Source organism: Tauraco erythrolophus, chromosome 14 (assembly GCF_009769465.1).
Source record: "Tauraco erythrolophus isolate bTauEry1 chromosome 14, bTauEry1.pri, whole genome shotgun sequence".
Taxonomy (NCBI): domain Eukaryota; kingdom Metazoa; phylum Chordata; class Aves; order Musophagiformes; family Musophagidae; genus Tauraco; species Tauraco erythrolophus.
In genome coordinates, this window is record NC_141478.1 from 2538304 (window position 1) to 2559055 (window position 20752).

The window sequence follows — 20752 nt, forward strand, 5'->3', positions numbered from 1 at the left end:
ATCACAGGACCTATTTTTAGAGCGGATCCAGGCACAAACGATAGCATTTCAACATTGGGTTTGTATTTTGAGATACTTTCTAAAACTTGCTTGTATGTGCTCAGTTACACGGTCCTCTTCACATAAAAGCACTCTTTATTTGCTTTTACCATCAAAATTCTCTTTGCATTGGCTCGTATACCATCGATTTCTAAATTCATTTAATATTGAGGATGTATGATTTCTTAGAAAACGAACATGTATTTATACTGAATTGATTTTTTGTGCTAACTCCAGTAAATGAAAGCCTATGTAATCATGGTTATGAGCCTAAGCTGAAACGTTTGAGGTCAAGGTTTACAGGCTGATACTATTTTTTGAAACATGCACATTACAAATTCTGACATAAATATAATCGTGTTGCAGAATACCTCAACTCATTTTTCTGTCCTCTACTTGATGTTGAAAACATTCAATTTCCATAGCTGTTAACACAAAACACCACAGGACTTCTTTGGGGAGCCAAGAAAAACATAAAAAGGTTAAAAAGAAAGTCTATGAGTAGAAACAGCCATCACCTCAAAGCAAACGCAGAGAATAACTGATGGAATCCTCCTTTGTGCAATTTTTCTATAGATTTTCTGTATTTAGTGCTATCACAGACATACGTGTAACTGAAGTTATTCTGCTCAGACTTGAGATATGTTAATTGGATTTTCTTCTCACAGGATGACATTCAGTTACTGAAGGAGCTGAAAGTTAATCACTATCTATTCTCTATCTCATGGCCTCGGATTATGCCCACTGGCATCAGAAGTAAGCGTAACAATTTCACCATGTTCTTACCAGTAGGAGTAGGCATGTAATTTTACTCAGGAGTGTACCAGAGTTGCTTAACATTACTATTAAATAGCCTTCTGTCTCTTTGTCTGCAGAACAGTTTAACCATTACACATCCATCACAGTACTCTCACCACTGTAACGTAAAATTCCTTGGTTAAAACTTTCAGATTTCTAGTTAAAACTTTCAGATTTCTAGTTAAAACTTTTAGATTTCTATTCTTCCAGTTATTCGAAAAACAATCCAGGTAACTAATTTCTTGTCTGTGCGTTTCCTCAGCAAAGCAATTGAATGAGAAGGGAATACAGTTCTACAATGATACAATTAATAGTCTTCTGGAAAACAATATTACCCCTATCGTGAGCCTTTACCACTGGGATCTTCCACAGGTTAGACAATATTTAAATTAGTGAAATGTCTAACATAAATGCTTCTGATAGAAATACATTTCCTAAGTTTTAAGGACTATGCGTACTTTAGAAAAATGTTTAAAGATGCCTGTGTGCTTTTAAGTGTGCGCGTAACTATTTTCTATTCATTTGCATTTTATATAAATTGTAGTTTACATACATTGAAGTTTTGAAAAATCTCCTTCTGAGCTACTGAAATAGAAATAAAAGTCTTTTGTTAATAGGCAGCTGAACTTTGAATAACATTATTGATTCTTGAAATTCTTATTTACAAAGGTTCTCCAAGAAAAGTATGGTGGTTGGCAAAACATAAGCATGATAAATTATTTTAATGATTATGCAAATCTGTGTTTTGAGAAGTTTGGCGATCGTGTGAAACATTGGATTACTTTTAGTAATCCCTGGGTAAGTTATCAATGCGTTCCTTCCAATTGCTTCCATTACACAGCTCTGTTCCCAAAATTCTGTGACAGTGACTAGAGGAAAGTAGGTTAAAAACGGGAGAAGGAAAGGAAAATGGAGAGACATGCCATTAATCTTTGTGCCCAAATATCTCAGTGGCCAGAGTCTGCCCAAGGGCAGAGTTTTAAGGCATGAAATTCCAGTGAAGTTTTAAAAAAACATCAGCTGGAGAGGAGAGAGGCACAGAAATCAGAGAGGCAGTTATAACTTCATGCATTTCATCAGGGAACAGCAAGTTTCACTTGCCACTGACTCCGGGGAGTCAGCCCACTACTGCCAGCCACCAACACATCGCTTCCAACAAGCCACGGCACGGTACCAACCAAGCAGTGGGGAAGCAGATGGGAGCCGAGGGGAAGGAAAAAGGGGACTGGGAAGGACAGAGAGGTTGAGAGACGGACCATGCAGAAGAGCCAGGTAACAAATTCACCATCTCTGCTGTTCAGCGAGTAACTAACTCTATGTATTTGTAGGCAGTGGCTGAAAAGGGTTACGGAACGGGAGAACACGCACCAGGACTGAAGCTCGGTGGAGGCGGGGCGTACAAAGCAGCGCACCATATAATCAAAGTAAAACTAAAATTGTGCTTTATATTATGTGTGAATCCAGAATTTTTCGCAGACTAAGTTTCTTGATTTTGCTCTTTAAACATAAGTATAGTTTCGTGATGCCATCTCCAAATAGCACATCAGAATTGTCACCCGACTTTAAACCACCAACGCGTGTTCAGGGGCAGCATGAGACGCTGCCTGCTTGCTGTGACACGTGGCTGCAACAATTTAAAATTTCTCCTTGTAATTTAAGTGTCTCTTTGAAACATACTGTAAAGCTGGTTGAGTAAGAAAAGAGCCAGTTTACTCTAGAAACGAGTAAAATACTGACCTGTTGAAAGGAACTTGAATTTTGCACGGGATTTCGGTAAGACTAGCTCTTGTAAAAATAAACTTTCACTTGCCTGAATAAATTAGGCAAAGACATCCAAAGACTGGAGACACTGGACAGAACGCTATACTGAATGCTGCAGATTACTTTGATGGGGACCTCCTGGAATTTAGGGAAGGAATCTTGCATAAATGCTTTTTTTGACATCTCATACGAAATGAAAGCTTCCACAATACACATTAAAAATTATGTGATATTTTCAGACACACCTCAGTGCAAAAACTGCTCTTGATCTTCACTAGCTTTCTATACTGACTGTGGCATAACAGATTAAAACGTGCCTATGATTTTATTTTTTTTACCCACAGACTCATGCAAAGGTATGGCACTCTTACAATAACACGTGGCGTAGCGAGCAGCAAGGTAATTGGGATTCATTCGGTAACGACGCTTCTCTTTACATCAAGAGCTTAAAGATTATGCGTGAACTGCAGAATTGTCACTTTGTGCTTTAAGGTCTGGTTGGAATTGCCCTCACTAGTGGCTGGGGTGAACCTGTTGATCCACACAGCCAAAGAGACAGAGACGCTGCTGAAAGGTACATACAGTTCCATTTGGGATGGTTTGCAAATCCAATTTACAGAGGAGACTACCCAGAAATTTTGAAGAATTATGTAGGTAAGGCCCAGTAACCAACTCTAACATAACTAAATGACACACTCACAGTACATTACAGTGGAACAGCCCCTGACCAACGTGTAGTTTAGTCAAACGAGGACACAGGTGAGTCGAGGCCAAGCAACAAACAGCCCATGGGGCAGACACAGCTCCTGACCAGTTTGTGGACACACTAGAACAAAAAACTTGAGCTGCTGTCGAGCCCAACAGTTGCACATCTGAGCACTCCAAACTGGGAAGGAAGAAACCACCTCGCTTTTCAGTCATGGTCCATTTTTACTGGCCTAACCGTGACAGACAGTTGTTAAATGTTTTTCTGGATATTCCACCTAAGGGCAAAGAACAGTTTTTCATCACTAAAGTTTGCATTTCTACAGAGTTCCACTATCTTTTTTTCCACAGAATGAAGAAGACAGGCAATGTACCCAGCAGCAAAGCACTTTGTTCTTGTCATGTTATGTTTCCAAGCATTCTGTTGCCATCTATCATGTTCTTTGGAAAAAAAAAATAAAATTAATTCACTGTCTTCTCCATGTATTGTACCCAACTCACTTCTCCAAACCAAAAGGATGAAAGATTATTTCATCTTAAAAAAGCAATCAGACTAAACCGACCTCTACGCTAACACCAAGTTCAGGAAAACCGTATTTATTGTTGGTGAGCTAAAGAAAACAAATTTCTGTGCTCCTCAGACGCATGTTTCCTATAATTATTTTGACAGGTAGGAAGAGTGCCCAGCAGGGCCTGGGGACGTCGAGATTACCCACTTTCTCAGTGCAAGAGAAAACCTATATTAAAGGCACGTCGGATTTCCTGGGAATAGGCCATTTTACTACTCGTTATGTTATACAGAAGAGCTTTCCCTTTCTACAAGCGTCCAGTTACCACACTGACCACGATTTGGCTGAACTGGTGGACCCAAAATGGCCAGCTCCAGGACCTAAATGGTTATACTCTGTGCCCTGGGGATTCAGAAGATTACTCAACTTCATTAAGGTGATTACAGGATAAATCTTTAAAAGGAAGTGAACAAAATGTCTGGTTGCATGCAGAAGCTGCAGGACCTACATTTGCCTTATTTTAGATTTTCAACAATTTCACCTATATATTTGTCTTGTACTAGCAAGTTTCTTTGCCAAAAAAAAACCACCTTAATTTCAGTTTAGAAAACTACAGAATTCAGTAATTTTATAACAAAACCCATAGTTCAATTCCTACTTTTCTTACTAAAGGTAACTGTAAGTAAATCTAGAAAACTGCTTTTAATGCATTTTACTACGAATCTCAAGTTCTGTGAAAATAAGATGATTTTGTTTATATGAACCAGTTTCAACATCTTTGTTTGCAGACACAGTATGGAAACCCTCTCATTTACGTGACAGAGAATGGCGTTTCTGAAAAGCACACTCAGCTGTGTGATGAATGGCGCATAGAGTACCTGAAAGGATATATTAATGAAATGCTGAAAGGTAACTTAAACCCCAGCTTTTTAGTGCATTTGAGCGTTTTCACCTTCTGATTATTTTTTACCTTTGTAGTTTACATCATAGAGAAATAGTCACAGATCAAAAAGGACAGCAAACTGAACTAATAAATTTTCACAAAAATGACAACGTACTGATGCTTGTAAATACAACAGCCTACATGAGATTTAACACTGTAAGAGCATCATTTTCCACTTTTAGAAAGGAGAAATTGCACCTAATTACTATTCTTAGAGCTCTATTACCTCTAAGCAAAAGATAACGTTTTCAAAAAATCTAAATTACTTTATACTTGGCCTCTTTTCTGTCCTCCTCCCCCTTCTCTGTCTCTTTCTCGTATTAAAAACCACTCTATAGAATCATATTTTAAGGACAACAAATACAGGCAACAAGCTTAACAGAATAATTTGTATTCTGTTTACAGCTCTAAAAGACGGTGTAAATGTCAAAGGTTACACTGCCTGGTCACTGCTGGATAAATTTGAATGGGACAAAGGCTTCTCTGAAAGATTTGGACTTTATCACATTGATTTTAAAAACAAGAACAAACCACGATACCCAAAGGCATCCGTTGACTATTATAAAAAGATTATCAGCGCGAACGGATTCCCAAATCCAAGAGAGGTGATGTCAATTGCTAATTTTATTCTTTTTTTCTTTTTCTTTTTTCTTCAGTGTATGGGTAAATATCCCATTGAATTTCATGAAACAACTTGTGTGAGTGCAGTACATGAAATGACATTTAGGTCCTGTATATCAGGGATGTGTTAAATAGAGGCCTCCAGAGGCAGAAAAAGTGGAAACAACCTCCATTAAAGCATTTCCTAATGTATTCACAAACTCTGATTGGACTTACTGATGCGAACAAAAATTCTGAAATCATGCGTTACCAGTGCTCCGTTAATTTTCTAGGCAGAAAATTACACATACGTGCTACCTTATTGGAAAATAATATATTATATGCTTTTTAAAGTTTTATTTAACAATTAACTATAAGAAATATATTGCAATAAAGATCACAAAGACACAAAGGAACTTTCAGAAAATCATGTAACAGAATAAAAATTGTTTCAAGTCAATTGTAATGGACAAACGTTCAGGAGAGAGAAGAAGCTGCTGTGAATGAGACAGAATATTCCAGTTTAATCAAACTGCCGCATGTCAACCTTCTCAGGTGGCAAACTGGTATCGGAAGGCCATGGACACTTGCTCTACCACACACCAACTCCTTGCTACAGGTAACCATGCATCTTCTGTTTTGTTTTATAAAAGCATATTATGTAACTTCTAGAGTTTAAATTTCTCTGTGAATGCTATTATTAGTGGGTCCTAAAAGGAATTTTCTCCCTGAAAGCACAACAGCTTTCAAATACAAGAAGCCTCTACAGAAAAACATCTGTCTTTACTCTCCAACTAAAATCACTACGGATCAACTTTGGATGTTAATGGAATACCCAAACTGCAAGAGTTACTATTTAAAATTAAGGCTAGGGATGACAGTATTATCCTTAAAATATTAAAAGTGCCAAATGCTCTTTCAAACATAAACCAAACCCAGACGAATTAAGACAACGATGCAGACAGAAAATCTCTAAAACGTTTGACTTCTACGTACAATGAAACTATTAAAAAAAAAAAAAGGTTAAAAAAAGATTAAGTATTATAAAGTCTCATATGAAGGATGAGATAAATTCCACATGGTAGCAAACATCAAAGCAGCCATCCCAAGTTTATCCTGCCCAGCCTCAACTGCTGAGTGACACGTTCTATGTGAATCAACTGTGTTTACTGAATTCTTTGAGGCTTCTCTGTGGAGCAAAATTCTACACAATAAAACCAATTTTTCAAAGAGCTGCAAAACAATCATAAACATGCCAAAGTGCTTCCCAAGGATTTCTTGGACTACTTTCTTTTCTTGGAAGAAAAAAAAAAAAAAAAAAAAAAATCAAAGGAATAGTAGAACACTGCTAATGCACTGAAGCTAACTCAGAGTAAGCACAAGTTTTGCAGCCCTTTGAGCACTGACATACCTTCAAAAATTTACCTTAAAAACAAAAAAAGAGAGGGAAAACTGCCATGGATTTGCTCTGGCTTTTGCAGACTTATGAATTCTTTTTGTTGGTTTTGTTTCTTGTTTATGCCAATGTCAACATTTGACAAAATAATTTTAGGCATAAATGTTTAAAAAAATCCTTAATTTATGTTAACTCCAAGTTAACAATTAGTATACTCCAGAAGATTAAGTTTCTTACACACTACTCATTTCTCAAATTTTAGATTCCCTGATTACTCACATGGCAACGGTGACAGAGATTGTTCTTCCTACAGTATTCACACTCTGCACACTCATCAGTGTTGTCTTACTGATATTCTACCTTCGAAATCGCAGTTAAAACTGCACACATCTTCGTTTTGCATAATAAATAAAATGCAACTCTTATTGCATTGGTTAAAGTTTACCACAGATGCCTATTTTTATATCACCGTAAAGGTAAAGGAATATTACTTTACCTACCCACCTAGCACTTTCATAGTTTTTTCTATTCAATTCCCAAAACATGATTTTTTTTTTAAATCAAAACCAAAAGTACATTTTCCTTCTGCGTTACTTTCTACTAATTTTAAGTGGCAGATTTTGTTCCTTAGTATTTCAAAACTACTATACGTTTTGTTCACCGGAAAAACAGTAAGCCAAGATGAAAGTGATTCAAATATTGCCAGTCCAAATTTCAAGTGATTAAAAGCTGTTTGCAAATTCTGATTTCGGTCTGTTCATCAACAGACTTTTAATTAGCTTGTAACTGCTATTTGAAGAGAGAGACGGACGCATAATTTTAAAATAAAAAAGGATTTAAATATTCCAAGAGCACTGCTTAAACATTAACTGATTGTTCATGTCTAAAAGTTGGGATAATATGCCTTACTATTTAGGTGTGGAGAAGAATTCTCTGAAGTGATTAATCAAAGATGACAACTGAGTCAGATTTAAACCAAGGACTCTCATCTCTCGTTTTGTTTACAGGAATCTAGGTTTACCACACATGACTTTATAAAGTATCACACACAGAGATGTGTATTATAAGTAATCCAAGCACTTCCAGAACGTAATATTCCACCTCAAATTCATTTCTACTGCAGATAGGAACAAGCTAAGTACATGATCATAAAAAAAATTATTCCAGAATATGGCCATCTGGCTATATTTATCCTTCTGTGCTTGAAATTCTTCCTCTAAAGCAAAGCAACAAACAAGATTCCTACTTAGTTTGCACTATAGTTTCCAAGCTCCATGTGCATAAACTGAATGCAGAGCAGCAGTACATAAATCCAAAAAAATGACCTTGTTCTTAGCTTCTCTTCAAAGGCTTTAACTATTAAGCTGATAGTTATTAAGATGTAATATTAGGAAATTAATAAGAAATAAGATTTACTGAGGAGAAACCAGAAACGATAGAAATTTAGTTTTTACAAAGTGTTAACATTGGGGTTTTCGTTATCCTTACTTACTGATAAGGTAATAGTTTCTTTAACGGAAAATGTTTCTGTCTCAAATGAGTTAATCAGCAAATACTACACTATGTAACTGTTTAAACTCACACTACCAAAGCGTTACATACACTATCTAGTCAACATAAGAACATATGCACCTGTCAGGAATCAATCCCAACATATTGAAATCATTATGCCCAGCCAATTGTACCAAACATTTTTTTCAGAAAATTATGTAAAACTATACAAGACAACACTGTTAAAATAATTCACTCTGCATTGAAAGTGAAAAATGAATGAAAAATGAAAAAAAAAAATTAATTTGAAGAGGAGAGAGAAGTATATCCAACAATACTCCAAAATATAAATACAGGGACAAAGAAAAATCAGACTGTCAGAAGTTCACAATGCCCTGGACAAACAGCTCTCCAAACAAATCTGATGATGAAGTGTCACTTGACACCAGGAAAACATGACAGTATTAGTTGTTTTGTTGGGTTAAGATAATTCAGACTTTGAACTGTGTCTGATTGCATTTTTAATGAATAAAAATAAAATTTAAAACCCCAAAGTGCTGAACTTTATTGTTTGTAAATATCTGAACAAAAACATCTACGATATTTTCAAAATAACTCTACTGTACATTCATAATTGCATAGCATTTATAAACAATCGAGATGGGTACGGAGGAGTTATGACTGTGTATGTCACACATCAAGCATACTAAAACTCCCTACTCTTCCTCAAATCACAGAATGTTTCCAAATATACTGGTGGGACCCAGCTACTACTGGCCTTTCCCCTTTACTGTACCTTTCCAGTGCCTGCCTGGAGAGTAACAAGCATTTATGTGAAATGCACCTGACTGCACTTAGCCACTGTAATAAAATACATTCTTTCTTCACTGCTTCCATTAACTGTGGAAACCGAGAGGAGACCTGCACAGAGGAAAGGAAAAAATACAATTAGCCACTCTTCTTAGAAGAAGAAATTGTAGAGATTAGCTCCTGTCGCAGCATCAAGAACTGGTTTCAAAATTTCAGTGTTACTGAAAGGAGCACTTCCTGACAAAAATTGAGAATGACAGAAAAGCTTTATCAAAGCATCACCCTGTATCAAACCTCACCTCAAAGAGGTAAATTATTTCTACACCAGTCTATATGCTTAATTTTTCCCCATTCTCATGCTTTTTCACTCGTTCTACATTTGATTGCAGCAAGGCATGACTTCTTAGCATCTGCTTGCTTCTCTGACTACAGGCTAGCATTCAACAACAGGTAAACCTCTCTTCAAACCAATTCTGATACATTGGCAAAGATTTTAGAAATAAGTTGTAAGATATTGTGTAGAATACTTAATAATCATGCCATGTTTGGAACTATTCTGTCATTTTAACTCTAAAAACATAACTCGGCAAAGGTGAGAAGGCAGAAAGTCACCACTCTGAAAGTCTTTTACATTCTATAAACACTATCTCACGACAAAATATCTTGCTGAAGATGCAAGAAAGAGTTCAGATCCACTGAACCCAGTATAAAAACTGAATTTTGAAACGTGTACTTTCATTATTCCATTTCACCACAAACATCCCTCACCTGTATTGTTTGATGTCGTATGTTCAACTGGAGGAGCAGTACTAACTTGCCATGTTGTTTTAACCTCCTTCTGTCCGTGCCCACTACTTATGTCCACCCTCCATACCTCTGGGTGATCACTGATAGAATAAACAAAAAATGTCAAAAATTCAGTCAGGTATTCAGTCACATCTGAATTTTAAAGCTGCAAAGATTGATATTTCTCTTACTTTTGATAGAACTTCTTGACAAGTGCTGGTCTGATCGGCAGCTGAAACACGTGCTTCTCATTTAAAGGGTTTTCCTTATAATACTTCATGCAAATTCTACAATAGGAATCAACTAGTTACGAACTTTCTTTGGAGAAATGCTTGTGCAACACTGCATAGACCTCGTGCAAAATTAACTATGCTTTCAGATTTCGTGATTTCCTTTGGTTTTCAATTTAAGTCACAAATTAAAATTTAACAAGAAGATCTAACTGCTACTTCTGCAGTCTCATAATGATCAACACAAAGGGGGGTTGTTGGGGTTTTTTTTAAAGAGAGTTTCTTTACAACTGTTGAAGAGAATCTATATGTTATTGTCATTTAAAGAGCAAGAAGTAAAAATGAAATAATTACTGTGTCAAAGGGAAGAGGTTCTCATGTTTAAATTGAAGTAAGACTGTACAGCTGACCATTATTTCCAGCATATGGTGAAGCTTTTGAACACGATGAACTTGTTCTTGTAGATCTACTGATGTGGAAATGAAGTAATCCTGGAACAGCAAATAGGTTCCATTCTTAGCTGGACACTCAATCTCTACAGACACACAACACATCGTCAGTATGCTAAAGTAATTGTCCTGCCTCTTTTGAGAAGCCAGAATTTTAAGAATAGCCCAGCAGAGTCAGAAGAATGCTATCAAAGAAGAAACAAAGGTTCACTGTCCCACAATGACCTGTACCAGATATCTAGGAAATAATATATAAGGAAACATAACGACATTTCTGTAGCATATTGTCCCAACCTCACGATTTGCAATTCAGTTTCTCAGCTCACAGGAATGATATGACTTGCATCCCACCACCAGCTAAGTGTGCTCGGCTTTATACTACTTTCAGAGTCAAAAAACAAACCAAATAAAACCTCACACATCTTACCAAGTAGGTTAATGTTGCAAGTTCCTGACCTGTAAAACGAACAGAAGGGGGAAAAAAAATAAATTAAAATTTACTACATAGTGTCAGATGAAATATAAGCAACATTCAGGTAATCAAACAGGGAATTCTGCCAAAGACAATCACTAAGTCACTGGGACTGTGATGTTATTTATTGACATGATTACTCATTCAAAACAAGAAAAATTCTGCAAAGTGGCATGGTAGGGGCGTTATCTTATTTACCACCAGGGCTGCACAACAAAGAGACTTGCCACGTACTTCGAGACAAACATCCTCCTTGGGACACACAGGCTTACAAATAGTGAAAATAAAAAAAGCAAATGAAGCAAAGGATGAAAACAGGATGGCAAAGTAAAGAGAAATCAACAAATGAAGAGATGAAGGAAAAGGAAATGGGTAACAATGGTAAAATAAACCTCGCAGATTCAGAAAAAAAAAAAAAAAAGCTATAATACTGAAAATAAAGCCACAATGTTTTCAAGAAAAAACATACTTTACAAAAATCTTTCTACTTTTGTTTCTGGTATAATATATGTATTTTAGAGTAATCAAAAATATCTTTCTAAATACTACAGAAATAGCACAAACACAGCTATTACATGTAAATACCCTTCCCTGATTTCCTTTTAACCCACATGTACCATAAAACACAGAAAGAGCACAAGGATCTTATTTTTTCACCAAAGCAAACAGATGAGAAAATAAACCAGTTCACAGTTACATAAATTGGTATTTATTCTACTTGAAGTTCAAACTAAAGGTTTTTTTCAAATTGAAAAAGAAATGCACAATTATGCAAATATAGTTATTTTGAAACAAATTCATTTTTTAAATTTTGAAACCATATACACCTGAAAAGCACTATTAGTACGGAGGCTGGAAACAGCACTGCAGCAGATGGGTGCAGAAGGGAGATCAAGGTCACGAAAAACTTCATTATCTCCTGCATGGAATGCTTTTTGTCTTGAATTTCTAGTCATGGTAACAGGTATCAGGCTTACCAATGAAAAAACTGACATAATCTTTCTTCATCTTATCCAAACCAATCTCCAAGAGCATTTGAATCGGAGTGATGCCACTGAGGGAAACGACCTCCATCTTTCCATGGTAAGACTGTTGAATCAATTTACTTAGCAAACTGCTACTCCCTTGATGAATCTGAAAATTAGAAAAGTTTTCTTGTGATGTAACTGTGTACAAAACATCATAAACAGTGCTTGGAAGTACAATACCATGGAAAAAGAGGCAAACTGTGACACGTGAAAGCAACTTAAAAACAACACAACACAGAAATGAGGTGCAGCTAAGTGACAAGAACTATATTCTACTTCAAACAACTCAAAACTGTAACATTTACTGTGAAACACAGATACATACCCATGGCTGTATCTCACCACGTTCCAAGGATTTTATGATCAGTGTGAAACACTCTATCAACTCCTGATAGGAACTAACACCTGAAGAAAAAAGATGCAATATTTTATTTTCCAATCCAGGTGCTCTCTCTAGCTGTTAAGTCAATAACAAGAGGCCAGCAGACACTTGCAAGAACAAAATCCTTCCTATCTAGTTTCAATTCAAACACAACAGCGGTTGCACTAATAGAAATGAAAGGGATTTACGTGTTATACACTCCATCCCCTCAAATAGAAAGGAGTTGTTATAATCCCTTGGAACATCTTAACAAAAGTTAATTGGTGAGGCACTGGAACAGGTTGCCCAGAGAAGTTGTGGCTGCCCCATCCCGGGAAGTGTTCAAGGCCAGGTTGGATGAGGCTTTGGGCAACCTGGTGTAGTGGAGGGTGTCCCTGGCCATGGCAGGGGGGTTGGAACTGGATGGTCTTTGAGGTCCATTCCAACCCAAACCATTCTGGGATTCTATGATTCTATAATTAGTAATCCGAAAAAAAACAGTAATAAATAAATGAAGTATATTTTACTGAAGGACTGTGAGTGGCGTTTCAAGAACGATAAAGTTTGTGTGCAGCTTTATCAGCTTAAAAATTTGTCCTTCAGATCTAGAAAGACAAAAACTTATACATAAACAGCCTTTGGTTTTAGAGCAGATGAGTAGTACCCACTGTTCAGTACCTTTTACAATCAAATAAAATGAAGTGCAATATCTTCTGCTAGATGTTGGTCTGCCTTTGTATGTTGTAAGAAAGCATATCATCTTCCACACCTAAAATCAGCTCTTTCAGAAAAAGCCTGTTGATAACAATTTTCTGAAGAGCTGATCAGTGCTTAAAACTCAAGAGAAATTCATATTCAATTCACTGAGAAAGCAATGCAGTAGGGTAGAAGGAAGGAAGAATTGAAGGAAAGGAACAGAAGAATTGAACAAGGAACAGAAGAATTGAAGGAAAACAGATGGAGTGAAAAACCACAACACACTTCTCATTTTGCACCACAATTGTTCGGCAAAATCCAGGTCTCCTCGCTCACTGAAGATCGATTTTATCGAACTGTCCACCGCAGCAGTGTCACATTTGATTTTCTGAAAGAGTGAGTTTGTCTTAAGTAAAAAAGGATGGCCAAGATTCAAAGACCTTATGAATCTGAATTTTCTCCAGAGATCAAAATTGGACGCATCACTGATTTTTCCCCTTTCCCAGGGAAACTACTGCAGAGAAACTACTAGTGCATAGCAATTTGGAAGCATATTTTTACTTAGAAGTGAGACTAATTCTTTTCAGAACTAGCACACTGGATGACTGCCAGCTTTGGGCCAGGAAGCAAGCCTACCATGAGAAAGACTTTTGATGGTAGCCAAGTTAAGCTCAGCCAGACTGTCCAGTAAAACCCAACTGCTTCGCTCAAAATGGTCCTTTCCACCTTACAATGGCACGATGCACGGAGCACTGGTAAACAGCAAGAACTCAGAACACAACCTATGCTACACAGAACTCAGAGATGATTAAAGAACTGTATGTGTGCCTAGCAGTGCCCTGGGAGGCCAAAATTATTACCTATGTGTATTCTCAGAACAACTTTCCTGTTCTGATCCTGAATATTTCTGGTTTAGCTGATAGAGAAATCCTCGTATTTTTAGCTTATGAACAAAATGCAACTTCCCTCTCAATGGGCAAGAGACCCAAACCTTTCCTTGCAGACTGAAAGGGGAAAAAATCATAATATTTTTTTGTTAGAAGATGTTTTTGTAATTTCAATTTGTCCATTGCTTTAGAATATCATAAGCCTCTAGATAAATTGGGCAGATATCCAATTGATATCATGAAATTGGCACAAAATTATTAAACTAGGCAAGAAAAGCAAGTTTGTGGTAGAATACAATAGCACAAAGGTCAGAGTTCCTGGAAGAAACTGGAACATCATGAGACTGAAGCTTCAGGAGATGCCAGGCAATGCTTAAGACAAGGGACTGTGACTGCAGTTGATATAATACAGCTCGATTTACAAGCTTTTGGTAGTGAAAAAGGAAGGGAAAAAGCAAATCGAAATAGCTGCACACCACTAAGATACATAAATAATATGTATAATGGACACTGGTAGATCATTTAGAAAAAAAAACAAAACAGGGAGGTTTTCTGAAGGTAAAAATTACAGTGGACTTTCTATTAGAGGATAGCTATGGAATTCCTAATTTTGCGTTAAGGCCTTCTTCCATTATTTTTACACAGAGATCTGGCTTTCTTCACACCTTTTTGTCTACGTATTTACACATTTACGTAAATAACACACAAGAAATAGTCAAAATTTGTAATAATTCAGAAGAGAATCAAGATGACAAGGCAATTGGTAGGAAATTGCATATACCTCTGTTTCATTATTGTTCCCAGAGATAGAATATCCATCCAGTTTCTTCTTTAAATCTAGTAGAGGAGAAAAATAAATTTCACCACTATGAAAAAGACATCAAACCAATCGTATAAAATCCCCAACACATCATAATTGACAAATACACTGTCTGGATGGCTAATAGACAAAATATATCCAAAATATGTCCATATATTGGTTTTACTGGGTAAGCATATCGTCTGAAAAGATAATTTCTTCACGTTTTTTATTAGAAGCTCTACATTTTCCCCATATAGCTTTACTACATTCTGTTATCTAAGTATTAACCCTCTCAAATCCCAGCGTGGAAGCAGTAAGGGGTAGCAGGTGGTCTAATAAGCATCTCTGATTTTCTTCTACATGTACTTGTCAGAGAGAGTTTTTGTCTGTTTCTCCAAGTTCTACCTACACGCTAAAAAAATTTACAGTTGCATTTGAAAATCTCTTGGTGCATTCCTATATCTGATTGGCTTTTCAGATTTGTTTGCCAATATCTTAAAACTCCTGCCAAGCTTCAGATGTTGATTTTAAAATGGATGCTTCATTTTGAAACGTCATCTAAGTATCACCACAGAGACATTTAGCATGATTACAAGTTCACGTGCATGTCAGATAACTCGAAAGGCGTTTCCAGAACCCTCTCAATTGCTTTTTAAACATAAATGTGTAATTTTATAAAGAAGCAATTATTACTTTTATACAAGATATCAGGAAAAGGGAAAACGATAGATGTACTGACTAACCGATATAACTACTTTGTGCAGATAGTTATAGCACAGAAACCAACATCTCTAATTCTAATATTTCAAAAATTTTATGTGGAATTCCCTTTTAATTCTGTGAGATGTAACATCCCTCTCTCCCCACGTAACAAGCAGCAGTTACCAGTCAGAAATTCCTGGACCAGTCCCACAGCTGATTCAGACTCTAACGGCTCAGGCCACTCGGTCACACCTGTCTTCAAACCTTCAGCCAAAGCCTAAAGGCAGCATCAAAATCAAAACACCTCAAATCAGTTCTTGTTTGAGGTTCTGCACGTGTCATACTTCACAATGTGGTTAACTTCTCCAAGAATCGGACATCTCTGTACAGCTAGCCATGAATTTAGAAACTTCTGGAGTTTCCTGGCTTTCGTGTTTTGTCCTCCTTTCCTGAATTCAAGATTCATCAAATGAAACTCAAAGTTTCTAAACTAAAAGCTTAAAGTTATCTTTGAAACAGCTGATGAAGTTTTACATCAAGAAAATCATGAATACATAAAACCACCATTCCATGTACATCTGAAATTGGAATTTCTCACTCATACTTACTAGGAGAAACTGCAGTTCTCTATACAGCTGATATACAGGACTCCTGGGGTCTCCAGACTCCAGTGCAATATTCTGAAAGTTTCAGAAGTTCATGTCAGTTTCAAACTTTAGAAATCAAGTAGCCTAAAATTCTTATTAGTGGAATGCATATTAGCATAATTAATAATTTAGATTACCACCACATTATATTGCTTACGTAAAGAATAAATACAAATGTCAAGAGTCAAACTTATTTTCTCTCCTTTACACTACTCATGATGTAAGCCATGGAAGGAGTTTGGGTTTGTTTGCTTTCTCCTTCTTGACTTACCAGTGTGGCAGCTGAAATTAGCGGGGGTGTCTCCAGAATCTTGTCTACAGTATTCCATGTAATATCAACATATATATTGCTTTCAGATTCTGCAATTGTGTCCTCTATTGCAGCAGCTCTAATAAGTTCATACTGAGCAAATCCTTTTGTCATCACCTAAAATTAACAGATTAAAAAAAAGAGAGAAACAAAAACATTGATCATTTTATACTCATGCTAAATATTTTTAAGAGCATTTCACACACACACACACAAATAGGTCTAATATCAGACAAACGTATTACAACACAGGGAGCTCAAATGTTACTTCAAAAAAGACCATCATACTGCAGAATCATACCAGATTCTAAATAGAATCTATAAAGCTTCCCAAAACCAGTGTCACAAATCCAAAACCAGAGATGTTAAACTCAGATTGGAAGCATGACAGACTGTAAAAACTTACAGTAGATGAGTGATGTTTGATTTTATGTGCCATTTTGAGCTCTTCCAGATTTGAAAAACAGGTTTTATCAGCGGTAGGACCTAGGAAAGGAAAAAAAGTAAGAATTAAAAAAACATTGGAGAATGCAAATTTGGCACTTAAAGTTAATTCTCAAACACTCCAAGTATGACTCGTGCTGTCCTTTAGAAGCAAGCATGCTTCTTGCCTTCATGCTAGTGATCATAAGAGCTGGTGTCAACACACAAAGGTTTAGTAAGTCAGTGCTTCTGTAAGAAGCTGTAATTTCAATTTGTTAAGTTACTGCACCCGAGGGAAGGGAGGCCTGCACAGGTACTGCTGCATTAAGTACATTAAAAAGTTGTTTCTCCCACACGGCATGGGTTAAAAGCATCTTTTCTCTCACTCTTCCTCCCCCCCCGCCTTGTTTTTTGAAACGAGGAACATGAGCAGTAACAAGCCAACATCACACCAGGGACAAAGACAGCATCCCTACATCAATATTCCCACTTAATACTTAAGCCTTCCTCATTTGATTTTATTTGTAACATTATAACCTTACCATCACATGTAACCATATAAAAATTGATTCCTGTGATTTTGTTTCCAGCTTTGAGAGGCTCAGCTCCAAGCCAACAAGTGTGCTCAGGATCAGAACCATCACACCTTATCCAAAGGGGAGGAAGCACAACCAGTTCACTTATCTTCAAGTGGGTCATGTTTGGATTTTGTACCATTGTATACAAGGAAATCAACTGCCTAGAGAGTTATGAACAGGAAAAATAATTTAAAAAAAGATGTTGTGCTACCTAAGTATATAAGTACAGCTCTTACATCCAACTACTCCTATCTACCATGCTTTATTAGTGGACATCAAATCATTTGACAAAAAGAACGCAGTATTACAATCTTCTTTTTACAGGTAGAACAATGAAGTCACAAAGGACGAAGTAAGATATCGTAACTGAGAATATATTTAATATAAAATTTTAAAGTCACCAAGGTTTGGTACCACACCTTGCTATTATTTTTTCTTTTTTTAACAGAAGTCTTACAAATCAAGCACTGAAGTCTCCGTACGCTTTCTTTGCTCACCCACGCCCAGACAGTACCATTAAACTAATGGGACAGCTCACCAGTGCTTTTCCAGTACCTCAACTTTAGCAACTTTGTTAGGATGATTTTTTGTCCTGCAAAATGGCCTCTTCTGGCTAAAAGCACTCCTACTTCATCACTAAGCTAATGAGTAATTCAATTTTAGGGATCGAAAATAATACAGGTTCTGAATACGAGGCAGAGAGACAGAAAACTACATCAAAATGGGAGGCAGACTTTTGGCACTTACTTTGCTCTTTTGACAGAAAGAGCTACTGGTCCAGAACTCTCCCTTGGCAAAAGTTCAGAGACATTAACAGCATCCTCTATTTTTGATTCTTCCAGTGGATCACTTTCTTCATTGTGTCTCTAAGATAAACGCATAGGTAAGGCAAAAAACACAAGGTACGTGAAAATATTCGATGGGAATTCAAAAGTCCAGATTCCATTAAAAAAATTAACAACTATCATACACACTTACTGCTTTCTGCAAAACATAGGTCATACTATTTCCGTTCCGAAATCTTTCAATGGGACTTTTGCAACTGCCACCAATCAAACAGATCTCTACATCAGTCTGAAAAAAAAAACCAAACAAACCAACTTTTTAACACATTACATATAAATGCTGCATTTCAGCATTTTTTTGTACCAGAAATTGCAAAATTAACTCATCCCACAAACTGTTTTCCAACCCTATCGCAACCATTCAGGAATCTGAGGCTTTCTTACTTCAGGAGAATGTAGTTAGTGCAAGCCAGAGGTGGAATCAAATCAACTGTGAAAATGCAACAACTTTCAACTAAATAACATAGAAAATTTAATCTCTAACAGGTTGATTCTATGAAAAACTGAAGCTTGGTTTGATGAATTAGAGTTCAGGTAATCTGAGATATGAGGGATCATTGTTGTCAAATAGCAAATGCAGTCACCATATCCTTGAGATAGAGAATACTCACTTAAAGTAACATTAAATACCAATTGATCACTTCTCTGAAGTCTCACGAGAGCTCTAAACACTGTTTGGAGACATAGAATCACAGAATGGTTTGGGTTGGAAGGGACCTCAAAGATCATCTAGTTCCATCCCCCTGCCATGGGCAGGGACACCCTCCACTACACCAGGTTGCCCAAAGCCTCATCCAACCTGGCCTGGAACACTTCCAGGGATGGGGCAGCCACAACTTCTTGGGGAAACCTGCTCCAGTGCCTCACCACCCTCAGAGGGAAAAATTTCTTCCTTAGATCGGAAATAAATCTCCCCTCTTTCAGTGTAAAGCCATTGCCCCGTGTCCTGTCACTACACGCCCTTGTCCAAAGCCCCTCTCCAGCTTTCCTGTAGCCCCCTTTAACTACTGGAAGGCTGCAATAAGATCACCCCGGAGCCTTCTCTTCTCCAGGCTGAACAGCCCCAACTCTCTCAGCCTGTCTCCAGAGCAGAGGTGCTCCAGCCCTCGCATCATCTCCGTGGCCTCCTCTGGACCCGCTCCAACAGCTCCATGTCCTTCTTGTGCTGGGGACCCCAGAGCTGAACGCAGTATTCCAGGTGGGATCTCAGGAGAGCAGAGCAGAGGGGCAGAATCCCCTCCCTCGCCCTGCTGCCCACGCTGCTTTGGATGCAGCCCAGGACACAGTTGGCTTTCTGGGCTGCCAGCACACGGTGCCGGCTCATGTTGAGCTTCTCATCCACCAGCACTCCCAGTCCTCCTCCTCAGGGCTGCTCTCAATCCATTCTCCGCCCAGCCTATACTTGTGCTTGGGATTGCCCCCGACCCCTGACATAAATAACTCAACCCTGTTCTCAAGAACAAAGGAATATCCATCTTTCCTTTGGCTTTTACACGCACACAGAGAAGCACTGCTTGAATCTTTACACCTAGCCTGTTTTTCACCTTACTGTATCTTTAAATAACCACCTGATTTTATTTTCAAATCGTTATCAGACTTGTATAAACGCCAAGATCAACACAACTAAATCAGAGATTTTCCCAGCCGTTCTTACACCCCAAAAGCCATCAGGAGCAGCACTATTTTCACACAGATACCCCATTCCCCACAAAAGCCCTCAGACGGGGCGTTCCCCACCAGGAGCTGCCAGTGAAACACGACAACGCTCCCGAGCACAGCCACGCTCCACCTCGTTACGCTCCCACCTGTGCTCCATCCCTACAACCACTTCAAACCAGTTAAGTGCTAACAGGTGCGGCGCATTCGGGGGGGGGGGGGGGGGGCGGGAAAGCGCGGGAAGGTGACGGCTGTGGCCACCCCGCTCGGCCTCCTCCTCCGCCCTGAGGTAAAGGCACAACTCAAGAGGGATCGCTGAGGTGAAATTGCCTTTTTATGCCATAACCCCGCGCGTATCGCAGCTGTTCATGAAGGGCTGCATGTTTTAAACAGCCAGCCTCAGGTTGCACGGCTGTTTTCACACATAGAGATTTACCTCAAAGAGATACGGATGTTCAGGGATACTTTCCCTTCCTTCTTCGTATAATCTGAAAGAAAAGAAAACGTTAATGTACATAACGCTTTTTAATCCGTATTCCTCACTAAACAGTAAATTTAACTGAACAAACTACAACAACGCGCGCCTGCGATCAGAGCCTCAGCGGCGCCCCCCCCCCCCGCAAACTGGGGTCCCCAAACCGGCACCCCCGGCCCAGCCGAGCCGCCCCTCAAGGCGGCACGGTTCGCGCGGGCCGCAGACCCACCGGAGGAGGCGGCCGTACAGCGCAGCCGCCGCCCGCCGCCGCCGCTCCGCGGCCATTGCCGCCCGCCACAACCGAACCGCGCGCCGCGCCCGCCCCGCCGGCACTACATCCGGGGCGGCGTGAC

At 38.3% G+C, this 20752-nt stretch overlaps 2 protein-coding genes across 5 annotated transcripts; one reads left to right on the forward strand and one right to left on the reverse strand.

Moving 5' to 3' along the window:
- Positions 1-1545: 1545 nt before the first annotated feature.
- On the forward strand, positions 1546-7153 carry LCTL (lactase like). Of its 3 annotated transcripts, XM_009983761.2 has the most exons (9): positions 1546-1635; positions 2166-2261; positions 2943-2997; positions 3091-3252; positions 3974-4248; positions 4601-4721; positions 5161-5360; positions 5911-5974; positions 7014-7153. In XM_009983761.2, exons 1-9 carry the CDS (start codon positions 1546-1548, stop codon positions 7127-7129), a joined length of 1179 nt encoding a protein of 392 aa, XP_009982063.2. In that variant the 3' UTR covers positions 7130-7153. The 3 variants fall into 3 exon arrangements, with proteins under 3 accessions (XP_009982063.2, XP_086476596.1, XP_086476597.1); XM_086620470.1 differs by lacking the exons at positions 5161-5360; positions 5911-5974; XM_086620471.1 differs by lacking the exons at positions 2166-2261; positions 5161-5360; positions 5911-5974.
- A 1850-nt stretch (positions 7154-9003) lies between these two features.
- On the reverse strand, positions 9004-20693 carry ZWILCH (zwilch kinetochore protein). 2 transcript variants are annotated; one of them, XM_086620325.1, is made up of 18 exons: positions 20629-20693; positions 20361-20412; positions 18402-18497; positions 18171-18289; positions 17388-17584; positions 16829-16908; positions 16384-16539; positions 16074-16145; positions 15649-15742; positions 14743-14798; positions 13360-13462; positions 12343-12422; positions 11967-12123; positions 10945-10973; positions 10423-10559; positions 10030-10125; positions 9821-9939; positions 9004-9163 (listed from the first exon to the last, which is right to left on the reverse strand). In XM_086620325.1, exons 1-18 carry the CDS (start codon positions 20682-20684, stop codon positions 9072-9074), a joined length of 1791 nt encoding a protein of 596 aa, XP_086476451.1. In that variant the 5' UTR covers positions 20685-20693; the 3' UTR covers positions 9004-9071. The 2 variants fall into 2 exon arrangements, with proteins under 2 accessions (XP_086476451.1, XP_086476452.1); XM_086620326.1 differs by lacking the exons at positions 18171-18289; positions 18402-18497; positions 20361-20412; positions 20629-20693 and having other exon boundaries at positions 13360-13469; positions 14729-14798; positions 17388-17577.
- Positions 20694-20752: the final 59 nt, after the last annotated feature.